General features: G+C 42.1%; 3 protein-coding genes across 4 annotated transcripts; all 3 read left to right on the top strand.

Moving 5' to 3' along the window:
* Positions 1 to 5,184, top strand: mtmr8 (myotubularin related protein 8). Its single transcript, XM_062485725.1, has 14 exons — positions 1 to 151; positions 496 to 618; positions 819 to 981; positions 1,173 to 1,330; positions 1,524 to 1,652; positions 1,768 to 1,902; positions 2,008 to 2,140; positions 2,329 to 2,438; positions 2,565 to 2,690; positions 2,796 to 2,845; positions 3,116 to 3,316; positions 3,406 to 3,534; positions 3,650 to 3,776; positions 4,031 to 5,184. The coding sequence occupies exons 1-14, from the start codon at positions 128 to 130 to the stop codon at positions 4,310 to 4,312; spliced, it is 1,890 nt and encodes a 629-aa protein (XP_062341709.1). The 5' UTR covers positions 1 to 127; the 3' UTR covers positions 4,313 to 5,184.
* Positions 5,185 to 5,214: 30 nt separating this feature from the next.
* asb12a (ankyrin repeat and SOCS box-containing 12a) lies at positions 5,215 to 8,193 on the top strand. 2 transcript variants are annotated; one of them, XM_062485738.1, is made up of 4 exons: positions 5,215 to 5,306; positions 5,846 to 6,611; positions 6,743 to 6,918; positions 8,170 to 8,193. In XM_062485738.1, the coding sequence occupies exons 2-3, from the start codon at positions 5,852 to 5,854 to the stop codon at positions 6,898 to 6,900; spliced, it is 918 nt and encodes a 305-aa protein (XP_062341722.1). In that variant the 5' UTR covers positions 5,215 to 5,306; positions 5,846 to 5,851; the 3' UTR covers positions 6,901 to 6,918; positions 8,170 to 8,193. The 2 variants fall into 2 exon arrangements, with proteins under 2 accessions (XP_062341722.1, XP_062341721.1); XM_062485737.1 differs by lacking the exon at positions 8,170 to 8,193 and having other exon boundaries at positions 6,743 to 7,123.
* Positions 8,176 to 13,347, top strand: amer1 (APC membrane recruitment protein 1). The gene has a single exon (XM_062485709.1). The coding sequence runs from the start codon at positions 8,284 to 8,286 to the stop codon at positions 11,374 to 11,376; it is 3,093 nt and encodes a 1,030-aa protein (XP_062341693.1). The 5' UTR covers positions 8,176 to 8,283; the 3' UTR covers positions 11,377 to 13,347.
* The last annotated feature ends 1,005 nt before the right edge of the window (positions 13,348 to 14,352 follow it).

The raw sequence follows: 14,352 nt of genomic DNA, 5'->3' as shown, positions 1-14,352 counted from the left end.
GTAGGAAGGAAGACAATTGCCTAATGTGCATATTCGTTTCCTAGGGATATGGCAACAGAAAGTGGTGTAAAAAGTTGGCGTTTGAACCGATGATTCTTCTGTCTCAGAAAGTAGACAGTATCTAACGATGGAGCATATTTTAACACCAAAAGTAAGTTTTCGATGAAAAATGCCACAGTCAGCTATAGAGACACAGCTAATTTCCCTAGCAAGTTACTACAAGCTACTCAGACGTCTTGTATAGTCTGTCACGAATGCAAATGCAAATATACCCGTATGCCACGAAGTTATTTGTATGGTTATTTGTCTCAATTAAGTATTGTGCATTGCAATCTGTTTGTAAGACACAAACATGTCAAACCAACACCAATACTCTGCACAGTGGATGATGCTTTCATCAAACTACACAAACACATGCTGTTTTGAAGCAATGTGCAGTTCATATGTTGTGATTTATGAACTTTTTGACTTATTTGTGCCGTCATGTCTTGCCAGGTCGAACAAGTGAAACTGTTGGACAGGCACGCTGCCAAGAAGCCACTTGTGGGAACACTGTACCTGACAGCAACTCATCTTATCTTTGTTGACACGTCTTCCAACACTCGCAAAGAAACATGGGTAGGAGATTGGGGCCTACATCCCCTTCCTCTAATCATGGTGTTTACTGAGTTTCTGATCAAATGTTAAGTCATTGAATGCAGAATGTTGAAGGCATCTACACAAGGACTTAACTTGAGGCCAAGAACTGGATTGGTATTGACGATAGGAAGATGTTCATGCAGTAAGAGTTTTTGTGCTTATTTAATCTCTTCCAACAGAACATTCACCATGTCATAGCAACTGTAGAGAAACTCCAGCTTACTGCAACAGGGTGCCCCCTTCTCATTCACTGCAAAAACTTCCACGTTCTTCACTTTCTGATTCCCAGCGAGCGGGATTGCCAGAATGTTTATCAGTCCCTGGTCAGACTTGCCCAACCAGGTACTGTTGCCTCTGCTCCAGTAAAATCATTTAAAAATACCTTATTTATGTACACTGTAAACTTATTTATTGAACAGACACTTACCTGAAGTGACGTGTTAGAGCTTGACTTATGCTTGTTTGATGTAAAGTTTGCAAAACTGTGTGATGATACAGAGTGACTTGGATACATGATGTGTTCCTCTTCACAGAGGAATTAGAAGAGCTCTATGCTTTTCTTTACAATCCAAAACAACAGGAAGAGGAAAGAGCCATTGGCTGGAGTAAAATAAACATGGCCATGGATTACAAGAGAATGGGATTACCCAATGAGTTTTGGGAAGTGACGGATCTCAATAAAAACTACGAGGTCAGTCAGACTTGGTGTCAATTGCTTTTTCTCTTTAGTTGGATGTGTGCTCTTCACTAGTACAATTATGCGCTCTTTAACGGTATATTAAAATAAATAAAGCCTACCTATTGGCACAATTACTCAATAATATTTGTGCAAGATATGACGTGTGTACTTGTTTAACACTGAAGAATGATTTCACTTTCTTCAGATTTGCAGCACGTATCCTTCAGAACTTGGAATTCCTAAATTGGCCAGTAAAGACGTTGTCGTAGGAAGCGCCAAGTTCCGGAGCAGAGGACGTATTCCTACTCTGTCCTATTTCCACAAGGACACCAACGTAAGCCCAGCCATGTTTTGGGTTACAGTGATGATTATTATAGAAATCAATTACAATGTCCTACCATATGTATGCACAGTCAATTTGAGATTTCTTCTGTCCCTTCCATGACCAGGCGGCCATTTGCCGTTGTAGTCAACCTCTGTCTGGGTTCAACACTCGAAGTTTGGAAGACGAACATATGCTTCAAGCTATTAGCAGGGCCAATCCCAACTCTACCTTCATGTATGTAGTGGATACCAGGCCCAAGGTAAAGTGATATACGCTTATTGGCCCACTTCCTCTGTACTTAGACCTGACTTAGCGATGCATTTCAGTCAAACCAGAATGTTTTTTTGTTTTTTTAAATACACAGTTGAATGCCATGGCCAACAGAGCTGCTGGAAAAGGCTATGAAAATGAAGATAATTACTCCAACATCCGTTTCCAGTTTGTGGGTATTGAGAACATCCATGTCATGAGGAATAGTTTGCAGAAGCTTGTGGAAGGTTAGTGCCATATTGTTCTCACTCAGACAAAAACGAATCATGGGGTTGTATTAATAAATAACTTTGCTGTGTCTTACTGTTGCTGGATCAAACTCGAGACAAAGTTCATGTCTTATAAATATGTAAGCAGGTTGGCAATATTGACAATTTTCATGTTTATGGTGAAAACTGACATTTTTTATTTCCAGTTTGTACCATGAAGTCTCCTACTATGAGTGACTACCTGACAGGCCTGGAGAACTCGGGATGGCTGCGACATATCAAGTCTGTGATGGATGCCGGAGTGTTTCTGGCGAAGGTTTTTCACATTTTAAGTTACATCATGAGGGAAATTCCGATTTAGAATAAGAATAGTAAAAAGGTGTGTATGTGTATAGCATGTGTGTGCTTAGCTGAAGAGAGAGTTCCCATGTTTTCTGTCAAGGCTGTGTCTGAGGAGAAGGCTAGTGTTCTGGTTCACTGCTCTGACGGCTGGGACCGTACTGCCCAGGTGTGCTCGCTGGCTAGTATCCTCCTAGACCCCTACTACAGGACCATCAAGGGACTCATGGTGAGATAACTGTGTCATTTCACGCCACACTTGTATTTATAAGACTGGTTGTGTCTCATCTAAGAATAGGCCAGTCATTTTTCTAACCTGTTGTTTTTATTTAAGGTCCTGATCGAAAAGGAATGGATATCCATGGGTCATAAATTCACACAAAGGTATTTAGACCAACTTCATTCTTGGAGACCCTAGAATACTAATAATTGGGGAGATGGATGTACAGTTTAACTTTAAATAATATACATCTGTCTCTAAATATGTGTACAGTGAGCCGCAGGAACAAAACTGATTTGGCAGTGCTGGCTGTCTTTCCCATTATGCATGGTGCTATATTAAAATAGCATTTTGAATGGGGCTATGTTAATATGATGGAACATTTTAATGATGTTGAAGATATGAGGATCATGATGCTTTCTTCTTCATGTCAGGTGTGGACATGTGGAGGGAGATCCCAGAGAGGTGTCTCCTGTATTCACCCAGTTTATTGAATGCCTCTGGCACCTGATGGAGCAGTTTCCTTGTTCCTTTGAGTACAACGAGAAATACCTTCTTGAAATCCACAACAACGTGTACACGTGCCAGTTTGGGAACTTCATAGGTAACTGCCAGAGAGAACGAGAGGAGATGAGGTATGTAGGCCTGTTTTTAAACCATGCCTCCTGAAAGCAGACGTCTGGAACGTCTTTGTTCTGTAATCTGTATTTGTTTACATTTTCAGACTACAGGAGAGGACTTTCTCTGTTTGGCCTTTCCTTCTGGACAACAGTCAGCAGTTCCGGAACCCTCTGCACAAATTCTCCTTAAGCAGAGATGTTCTGAAGCCAAACACGCTGCCACTGAATTTCAAGTGAGATTTTTTTGTGTCACTGCTCAAACTTTCCCTCAATCCAATATATCACTCCAGTCCAGAAGGATTTTTTCTGTTTGTTGTGTACTTGTTGCTCAATATTTTGTATTTGCAGGTTCTGGTGTTCCATGTATAATCATTTTGATAAGGGCATGCAACCAAAGCAATCTATACTGAACCACCTGCTGAACATCACTCAGAAGAAGGTCGAGGAGGAGAAGAAAATGACTGATCTCCAGAGAGTAAGTGGGTACAGGTTGTTGCGAAGGCAAAATGTTTTCTTTAAATGGCCAATGCCTTAGTTATTTGAACAACTGTGTCTTTTTATGTTTAAGTCTGTACACGTAAAATATTCTTGGCATTCATTAGCACTTATAAGAGCCTGTGTCTGCATACCAAAGTACTAAGGTGGGTTTCAGTACTGCAGTTTATTTGGGAGTTAGGATAGATCTCTAGGAAGGCATATTGAATTTTCCACTTTTGTTTTTCATTGAAGCAGTTGGCAGTCATTGATGGGGTTTTGCCAGATCAGAACAGAAAGATCTTGTGCCCAGTGTCACCAGAAGAAGAAAGTTCTCCATCTCCAGAACCCACTAGCAACACAACCACACAGGTGGAACCAGCGATGAATGGTGCTGAAGAGGCTGAACTGCAATTACAGACCGCTGGATCTGAGGGAGACAAAGGGATTGTCCTCTACAAAAATGGTGATACGGATGCCAAGGATGGAAGTGATGTGATGGGAAATCCAGATGGAGAATCCAAGGAGGTGGCATAGGTTTCTTTTAAAATACCATCGAAAACGATTCATACTGACCTCCACTCTGCACTGATTGTATCAAATTATTGCGATTTTCACCGGGCCACTTTTTCTAGACAAAGGCTTGGAATCCTGTGAATCCGCAGAAACAAAGGGATTTAAGGACGAATATAGGATATGTAAACAAGGGAAGAATGCATATGGAAATTATACAGCATGCTTAAGTTGACCAACCCTCTTGATCTGATGCTGCTTGAATACCACTGTCCAAAACAGGGTGGAAACTGTCAGCTCAGCAAATGATGACTTCAATGTTGTATTCCTTAAAAAAATGTTTTATTAACATGAAAAGATTTTTGTACACTGTTGTTACACATTTCACTGCTCTAGGGCTATATGTTATGAGCCATTATTAGACGCAACTGTACTTTTTTAGCACTTTTCTACAAGTTCTACGTATCATAGAATGTACATGCGAAAGGGAACAAAAAAATTGTTTACTAAGAAAATGTAGCACAGACAGACACATTTTATTTTTTACATACCAGCGCTACCACAGATGCAGCTAAGATTATTTTACAAAGTAACTTTCTATTCTAAATACATTCTATATAATAACTATCTTTTTATAAATCAGTTGTAGATGCACTGGTTTGATGTTAATTCTAGTATTCATGTACTTCAGGTTATCCGTTGTCATAATCAACCTTACGGATTTCAATCTATTGTAATGATCCAAGTCCATAGAGGTCAAAGATCAGCTGAACAACCACTTTGTATTCAGAATTTGCACTGTTTGTGTGCCACTGTAGCTTAGTTCATGTATGAACTGCTGCCATTTCAAATTTATTTTTCGATTTTAAAATAAATGAAAAATACAAAAAAATGGGTCTGCCCGATTTACTACAAACTGAAGAATGTTTTTACTTTTTTTTTTAGAACCTAATCATATGACAGTTGCGCATGCGTTTACCAGTAGTCACTGACGTAATCGCACAGTTGATCTTCGCAGGTAGGCTAAAGATTGGTTGCTATATTATTAATTGCATTGGCGTTTGTTGTAGATTAATACTTGGTTAGATTTTTAGTGCAAAATAGTTTTGTATAACTTTCTAGCAATGTAATCTGGTATCTTGACTATTGCAGGTTCAGGCTGACGAGGCAGCCGTGTATGACAACAACACAGCCCAGTTTTTCAGATTACATTAGCTCTAGCTAGCTAGTGTTAGCCGTTAGCTTGCTAAACCACACCAAATGTATCACAAATGTATGACATAAAACGTGTCCATTTCCTTTGCACGTTCGCGAGTATACTACACCCAATGTACATATTTCGTTAAGAGTTCCCAGTCACCATTTTTGCAAACAGTTGCAGACTATAGACAGTGGAAGCTAGGCTAGCAACAAGCTATCTAGCAGCATCACTGTTTCAGAAAGTGATTGGATGACATTGCAGGATTCTAGTTAATTTATCTACTTTAGCTCACATTATTTAATCATGTCTAGATCTCAGAATAACTTTGTTCGTCAATCTATTCCGTTTCGATTTAGAATCCTATGCACCATTTGGAAGCTGTTGCAGACGAAGGCGCTGGTAGCGGTGAAAGCCAGCTGCTCAATCAAGCAGTGTCAAACAACGATGACAGATACCTTGATGAGCTACTCTCACAAGAACAATACAAGAAGTTCATTAACTGTAGAAGTGGCTGGGGAATTCCAGGCACACCATTACGGATGGCTGCATCCCGGGGTCATCTCGGATGTCTACAGGTGCTGCTGTCCCACGGCGCAGAAGTGGACTGCCTAGACGTGAAAGCGCAGACTCCTCTCTTCGCCGCAGTCTGTAGGAAATACTTGAACTGTGTTTTAGCACTCCTCAGAGCCGGGGCTAACCCAAACGGTAGCTCGTACAACAACTGCACGCCTGTACTTACAGCAGCCAGAGAAGGGGATGTTGAGATTCTCAAACAGCTACTTAAACATGGTGCAGAGGTCAACTCCAGATCTAAAGTCTTGCAGCGGATCTCAAGCACTAGCGTAGGGCCTCTCTATCTGTCAGCAGTGTATGAACACCTGGACTGTTTTAAAGTCTTACTTCTCTATGGGGCGGATCCGAATTACAACTGCACGGACAGTAAGCTGCTCAGTAAAATCAAGCAGCCTAAAACAGTGCTTGAAATGTGCCTCAGACATGGTTGTGGAGTGGAATACATCCAGCTGTTGATTGACTTTGGTGCTAACGTGTACCTCCCCACGCTCATAATAGAGAAATCCACAAAGCAGAACGAAGCAGTGGAGCTGCTTCTGCAGGAAAGAGGTGAAGTCATGCTGCAGTTCTTCCTATCAATAACATTAACACATATAGATATATAATTTATTTCGTTCCTTTGGCTTTTTCTCCAGACCCTTGTTATGTGTCTTAATTTTCTGTGTTTTTCTCGTTTTAAGGATGTCCCAAATCCCTCCTCTCTCAGTGCCGGCTTGCAATCCGAGGACACCTCATGAAGATAAACAGAATCCATTCCATTGATAATCTGGAAATGCCACCTAGACTGATTAACTTCTTGCAATACAAATCCACACTGACAACTACGCTACAACTCTGATCACATCAAGAACAATTGGTATTAAAACAAACTATACCAACTGGGTGAAACATTAAAATGGCTTTGGTTGAAGTTTTTTGAGTGTGATGAGGTCATATTTTTTCTTTGTATAATTTATGAAACGTGTTAATTATGACTTTTTAGCAATTTCTTTCTCAAATGTGTGCTACAATGTCACTGTAATTGAAGGCATAAAAGTCAATAAAATGTCATAAATATGTTACCCTAAACTCCAGATTTGTCATATCTTGAGATGACAATGGCAGCTACTGATTGTAAATGATCTTTCTACACACAGTCGGGATTTATCAACTATATGGAATCAAGACTATAGAGCTGTACTATTAGATTCTCGTTGTCCAAATGTGAACAATATATAAACTAAGAATTTCTAAGTCAAATGAAAAATATTCTCCGAGTCTGGTCGTGACTGACAAAGTCGTAGTCGTGACTGTCGTAATGCCGACTTGACGCCACACAGAGCGTCGGTGAGGTACCATGGTAACAAAACCAATTGACCAATGGTAGGTGGAGTTTCTGCTTCGCTACCGTTCTCAGGATGGATCGGATTTAACTCCATGCCACCGTCCGTACCTCGTCTGGAGCTGGATTGTTTATTATCGTTGGACCTAGCTAGCTAGCTTGCTGAGCTAGTCACCCATAGCTAACTTGCAAGAAATATGTAAGTCATCAAATTCCCCCAATCTTAAAAAGTGCATTGATAGGACAAGAATAATATGGGCATATTTAACTGAGCCTGATTGTCCCATTGCGATGAGTTGACATTGTATAGCAGCGACTAGCTTGCAAAATTAGCTACGCTAACAAGCATAGCATTTGCAACTGACTAAGCTTGCCAGCGAGCTATTTGTTTTCTTGACGGAGACGACGTGCTAGCTAACAACACGTTAGCTACCTGTAGCTATCTAGCCATTTAACGTTTTTCTCAAGTCCAACAGCTAGACAGCAAGTTAATTTTGTGCCAAAATAGGATCATACGAGGTGTTGAACGTTCATCACCAAATGTATTTTCACTAGCCTTGCTAGTTATACATGGATTTAGCCATAGCGTGCAATTTCGCTGTACATGTGGCTAACGTTACTCGCTAAACAAAGGCAGTCAGTATCAAACTCAATGAGGATATCGATCTAGCCAGTATGTTAACGTTATGTGTCGAGATTTGAATGATCATAAATACAACTATTACTCATCTTAAATAGTCTATTCTGTATAGATAGGCTAATCCTTTTGTTTGTTTTGATTCCCAGAATATGGCAGCAGATGGCGTTTGGAGGACAGACATGCATCGATAGGTTCCCATGACCTGACAGCATACCCATCATGGTATCTGTTGGCTTCAGCCTTTCTTAAATCATATTGCCATGGAGCCACGCAGGGTGAATGAGACAGAGAGTGAGTCCAAGTGTTTGTCTGCTAGCTGTGAGCAGTCGAGTGGCCACGCCGCTGTTACGCCTCCGCCTGATCTGACAAACGATGCCCCCCACGAGCCACCACCTTCAGGGAAACTTCGGAGAACCGCCCTCAGATTGTTTGGTGGAAGGAAAGGCATTTGTGTTCTTCCGAGCTTCTTTGGGGGTAGAAACAAAAACCAGAACAAGTGGTCCTCTAAAAAGGGAGTTCGAAAGAGCAGAACACATGATGGACTCAGCAAGGCAAACTGGGAGGACGGCGTTGGAAGTGGGTTTGCACCGGCAGGAGACTTCGAGTACCACATCGAAAAAGACACTGCTGCAAACAGCGGTTGCAGTGAATTTGGACATCCAGTCGGTGATCAGAAGTCTATGTCTCTTCCACGGCAGAAAAAAGGTTTGAGGGGACTGTTTAACAGCATCAGGCGACATAAAAAGAACAGAAATGGTGAACTTGAGAAACACGAAACGGTCCCGATGTATTTTGTCTGTAGCAAAGAGGTGCCTGTTGCCCAGGTTAAAGGTGACCAAAATAACACAGAGTGCCTGGGTAAGTTGACTGAACCGTATGTGCCTGACTTGAATGCAAACACAGGAGAGGGTGAGCCTGCTGTGTCTGAATGTATTGATGTTAGAGTCATGGTTTCTGAAAAAAACACAAAAGAAGATATCCTGAATGTCGGCTCTGAGAACCAACTGGAGGAAGAAGTGGCTGTAAAGAATAACGACTCACCTGGTTCCGACATGAAACTAATCTCAAACACGTTCGACTCTCTCCCTAACAACGATCCTGAATCCGCCGCGAACAGCCAACTGTCTGTCGGCTCTTCTGATCAGATCAGCCTGATATTCGGAGACGTGGCCTCCTTGAAGAGTTTTGATTCGCTAACGGGATGTGGCGACATCATCGCTGACCAAGACGACGACAGTATCGCAGAGAGCACGGTTTCAGGGGAAAGGAGTAGGAATGGGGGCAAAAGGAGTTCCTGTTACGTAACTTACCAGGGTGGAGGGGAAGACATGGCCACACCGGACGAAGTGGACCTCCAAGACCTCTGGGAAAACGAGGCTGCCGAGGAAGTTAGCTTTAATCACAACCAAAACGAAAGCTTGGTGGAACACTCTGACAGCCTGAGACTGACTCCTGAGGATCCGTCCAGCTGCCTCTACACAGACATCAGCAGCAGCGGCACCCTTGGACTCACAGACAACACCGTCACCTCCGGAGATGTTTTGACTCCTCAGAGTGACCATCAGGAGTCCGTTCCCAACAGCGACGAGGGTTACTACGACTCGACGACCCCGGGGCCGGATGAAGAAGGCCACGAAAAGGCTGACAGGATGAGGAGAGACAGACTTCCGAGGGACAGTTACAGCGGCGATGCTCTTTATGAGCTTTTTGGGCCAGATGACAGTCTTATAAGTCCAGCTTTTGATAACCAGTTGAAGCTGACCGGCCCCGTGATCCATGGGTACTTAGACAAGTCTGCTGATGTAAAAGAACACCAGCCGTTTGTTTCTGAAATGGGTTCGTTAGAGTTTGAAAACACGAGTTTAACTAGGATTCTCCAGGATCTTCACTCTGCAAAGCTGCCAAGTGACAGCAGTAAACAATCCAAAGAGCTTGCTTTGTTCACCAAAGGCCTCCACAACCAAGGCTTGAATAAAAGCATGACTTCAAAAGCACAGGCCTCCGTGGACCCAGTCACCTCGGAAGCTTTCAATCAAGGGAAAATTTCTCAACACGGAAACAAATTTAGTAACCTCAAAAGTCAACCCCATGAACAGAGCTCAGAGAAAAACAAGATAATGGCCCCACAATTAAAAAACAACAAAAATACTTCAAAGCAAAAAACAGCGGAAATGGAGGATGACCTAGCAGTTAGCTTCTCTCAAGCCCTTGTTGACTTTACAAAAAATGCACGTTTATTCGGCGGTCCTACTGAAGGAATGAGTGGCTCTGAGTCAACCTCTCCCTTCGCCCAAAACCTGCAGGCCCTTCCTGCCATGGTAACCTTTGATGTGGTGGACATGGATAACGAAGGAGAGTACGACCAGCAGGTTGACATGACGATAGAAGAGGACATCACGTCGCCATACGAAGTATTTGAAGAGAGCTACCTGCAGAAGGATGCGTTTGCTGAATGTGACGATCGAATGTTTGACCTTTATGAACAGAGTCTCTTAAGTAACACTTGGGCTATCACAAGCCTACCACGTCACCTGAGCCTTACTCCAGCCAATCAGACGACGCCCAGCCGGCTGGCGTTAAACAGGAGGAGCAGATCTCTGGATACGGACTGCTTGGAGTTGGAGATGACAAACATCTACCTGGGAGGTGGGGCTGTGCCGCCGTCCTGTCATGTGACTGAGAGAACTTCAAAGAGAGTGTCTTCTCTCCACCGCAAGAAGAATGGACACACGCCCTCCGCGGAGAGGAAAGACGGCAGCAGCTTCATGTTTCTGTCATGGCAACAAGAGCCCGAGAGATCCTCCGTGTCCACTCTGACAGACGGGAGAAGAGCAGAGAACTGTCCCAGCCGCCGTCTGACCCCAGCCAGGCATGTCCCGTCCTCCAGTCAGCCTGGGGGGCAGACCGCAAGAAAACCACAGCAGCAGTCTGTAAGCATAATAGCGGAAAGAATGTCCTGCAGTTTTAACTCTCAAAACACAGGCCTTGTGAATAGACCCTGTTACCTTCCTTTGCAACCAGAGGCCAGTGGAGTCCAAGCCCCATGTGTTTTCTCTGCAGTGAACCGGGAAAACGTGTACGTGAGGTCGGATCTGGCTTCAGATGGCGGGGGCGAGGAACTTTTTTACACCTCTTCACTGAACTCTCAGTCTTCTGGTCAGCTGTGTAAGATGAGAGAAGGAGGCGTGGCTCACCGCATGCCTGTCTCTGACTCTCTGGACCTGGGGGACGGAGACAGGAGCTTCTGCAGCAGAGCGAGACCAGCCATGGATACAGGGTTCCATCCGGCTTGTAACAAACACACGGCTGGAGAAAAACAGCCTGACCTGCCGACACCTTTACACAACACTTAACGTAGGCTTGCCGCCCATACTCACACACAATGTGCCGCCAAAGACACCATTTAGCGTGTTTACATCACCGAAAATTGAATGATTGTTACATTTGACATGTAGTAGATTTATTATCTTTCTTTTTTTTTTATCGATAAACTACTGTATTTCACTGTGATGCACAAGCCTTATAATTGATGTTGTGTTATCCTCTGAACACGACCACCACACCACGGGAACTCCCTTCACATCTGTAACTCTAAGGTGGAGGATCTTAGACGCCTGGTATTTGTACAAAGTTTCAGAAATAGTTTGTGACACACTTGGCTGGATGTCAGGATCCAATTTACAGCTGTTAATGTTTGTATATTTTGTAAGTTTGTCTTTCTAGTTTCATTATAGATGGGGCAGCTGAACTTTAGATTTCAGTTATCTGTCAGTCTGCTAAATTAGTAAGTGATTTTGAAATGCATTTGTCAAATGTGTCTGCAATGTGAAGATCTTAATGGCAGTGCAACCTCATCAGACACTATTTTCAGAGACTGTTGAGGAGCCTTGTTTCTGAGCTGAGCTGTATACAATATATAGGCCGTGGTCAGTGTTTGAGCTCATCCTCCATCATTTCACAATGTTCTAATAGTCTAGTTTATAGACGTTTTACCTTTTTTGTTTTGAAGAAGTTATGCTTTGTTTTTCTTCAGATCTGTATAATGTAGTACTGTATTTTTATGTGAGAAAATACCTGTAATTTATCTGGTTTTATCATGATTTTTAGGCTGTATTTTGTGTCCGTGGCATGTGTGCTGACACTACGGAAAGCTAGCTTTAGCTCTCATCTCTTAAAGCATCGGAATATTGTTTTGTTTGTAGAAAATACTGAACACGGTTATTACTGGGAGAGTTGTTACTGGAGAGTTGTTACTTTTAATATGTGAGGTGAACATAAGTTATCTTGTCATATCATCCTCTTTTTCTAAATATCAGTCATTTCCATATAACAATCACAGTTGATACTTCAATCTATAGCCTAGTCTCTATTTCCCCAGATGCAATCACTGATAATAGGAAAGCGGATTCACATTACAGTTTAGCTGCTATTCTAGTTTATATCAGCTTCTGGAATATTATTTCACCTTTGGAGAAAGATTCACCATGTTAGGTTTCAACATCCTTCATTTTCTTTCATATAAACCAATAATAGTAAAACCTTTCAATGTTACAGCTGTTTCACAAGACAGGGCTGTGTCAAAGTTGATATTCATGGTAACAAATAAAACAAGTATAAATTCATGTGTTAATCCATAATGTGGATCCACAGCAGAACTCATGTCCCATCAGATTGAACTTCTAGGCACAGTTTGCCAGACATGGATTAAGCCTAGTCCTAGACATAAAACATTTTCAACAGAGATCTTCATAGAATATTTCTCATACTTAAGAACTAGGCTTAATCCATGTCTGGGGAAACTGGGCCCTAAAGTTTTCAGTAAAACAAAAGACAGGAACCTCTACTGGTCACAGGAGTTATGACAAATGTGATTGAGTCCAGGATCTTCCCATGATGGACCGTTGATGACACTTGTCAAGAGTCTTGACCAAAAGCGATTTGGTTTGGAGCTGGCCAACAGAAACCGTCTGAAACAGAGACAGAATGGTGAAGGAGCGAGTCAGTGCCCACCCATCTGCCCTGGAGGCACACAGACGGTCTTAAAGAGCTTCTGAATCCTTACAGCGTTGTGAGAGATTAAACATCCCACTGCTGAGTGTCACCGCTGTTCTATGGGGATTAAATTATTGTTAGCACATTTTGTGTCAGATGGGTGAACTAATGCTTAGTGTAATTTGTTGTGATTCATGTTTGTCATGAATTTTTGTTTGTCATTCTATTCCAATGTGCTTTTTGAATATAAGTCCAATCAAAGAAGATTTGACCAAATGTAAGAACATTTTTCAATGAAAGAGAATCAAAAATTAGATGTCATAATGTGTAACCGCTAAGACTAGTTATTAAAAAAGCCTGCAATGTAACGTTGACTGTGACAGATTTGTCACCATTGTCTATCTCTTATCTCAAGTCTGCTAAAGCAGGACTCGGATGGCAGGGCTGTTTTCCTGAGTTATGTAACTCCTTGTGCTCTCTGAACTGTAAACACATTGAGATGAGGGAAAATGCTGCTCCTAAGGTGGTCTGGCCTCTCTCCAAGTCCTTCTTGTGGACAGCCACTGTACTCACTCCAAGTTTTCATCACAGCAGATGGCTTTTATTTCTTTATGGCACCGCTCTTAAAATATGACGTTTTATATATCCACACGCCAATACTCCTTGTTATTAGTATAATATAATGTCATATAATGATTGTTTATTTCTACATCTTGTTAGGGAAATGAAACGAAACGGTGGAAATGGATTAGACCTCCAGACTGCATGTGAGGTAGGGGGGTCTGGGCCTTGACTGGGTCACTGCACCACGCTACATCTACTACAAAGGCTAGAGAAGTATGTAGATTTTATGCTGCAGCAGTGGTGTAGCCCCACCATGCTGCTGCAGCAGCTGACCCTGCTCTCAGATCTGACTGGATTTACAACCTTTCTATTGTTTCAATAGCAACAGCAGTAAAGGCCTTTCTACACCATCATTGTCCTGGAAGCTCAGTGAAGACAGTTGGAGATTGTTAAATGTGGAAGGTTTAGGCAAACTGTTATTGGAGGGCAGAGGAGATGTGTTTACACTATCCTGCAGTCAAACTATTTATTTGATCAATCTGTGAGGGAAAAAAAATAGAAGTCCAGCAAGAAAGAAACATACTGTTTGTGATGATTTTTCATTTAAAGTGACATAAAATATGAACTTTACCTGATTATTTTTTTTATGACGTAGGCTATATGAATAATTTTGTCTTTGCTTTAACACCTGTTTCCTGTTCTTGTCAGGAATGTTGCCGGAAGACCATATTGATTGAAGATAGTTTTCTCCAGGTTCTCGAAATGACAAATGT

Source organism: Osmerus eperlanus, chromosome 19, assembly GCF_963692335.1.
Source record: "Osmerus eperlanus chromosome 19, fOsmEpe2.1, whole genome shotgun sequence".
Classification (NCBI taxonomy): Eukaryota; Metazoa; Chordata; class Actinopteri; order Osmeriformes; family Osmeridae; genus Osmerus; species Osmerus eperlanus.
This window is presented reverse-complemented; position numbering and strand designations above follow the sequence as displayed.

Bases quoted from the DNA above. Each gene is read 5' to 3' on its own strand.
- mtmr8 (XM_062485725.1), top strand. From the start codon at position 128: ATGGAGCATATTTTAACACCAAAA. The intron at 1,903-2,007 runs GTAAAGTGATAT...TTAAATACACAG, and splicing joins TAGTGGATACCAGGCCCAAG to TTGAATGCCATGGCCAACAG. The intron at 3,317-3,405 runs GTATGTAGGCCT...TTACATTTTCAG, and splicing joins AGAGAACGAGAGGAGATGAG to ACTACAGGAGAGGACTTTCT.
- asb12a (XM_062485738.1), top strand. From the start codon at position 5,852: ATGCACCATTTGGAAGCTGTTGCAGACGAAGGCGCTGGTAGCGGTGAA. The intron at 6,612-6,742 runs GTGAAGTCATGC...TCTCGTTTTAAG, and splicing joins GCTGCTTCTGCAGGAAAGAG to GATGTCCCAAATCCCTCCTC.
- amer1 (XM_062485709.1), top strand. From the start codon at position 8,284: ATGGAGCCACGCAGGGTGAATGAGACAGAGAGTGAGTCCAAGTGTTTG.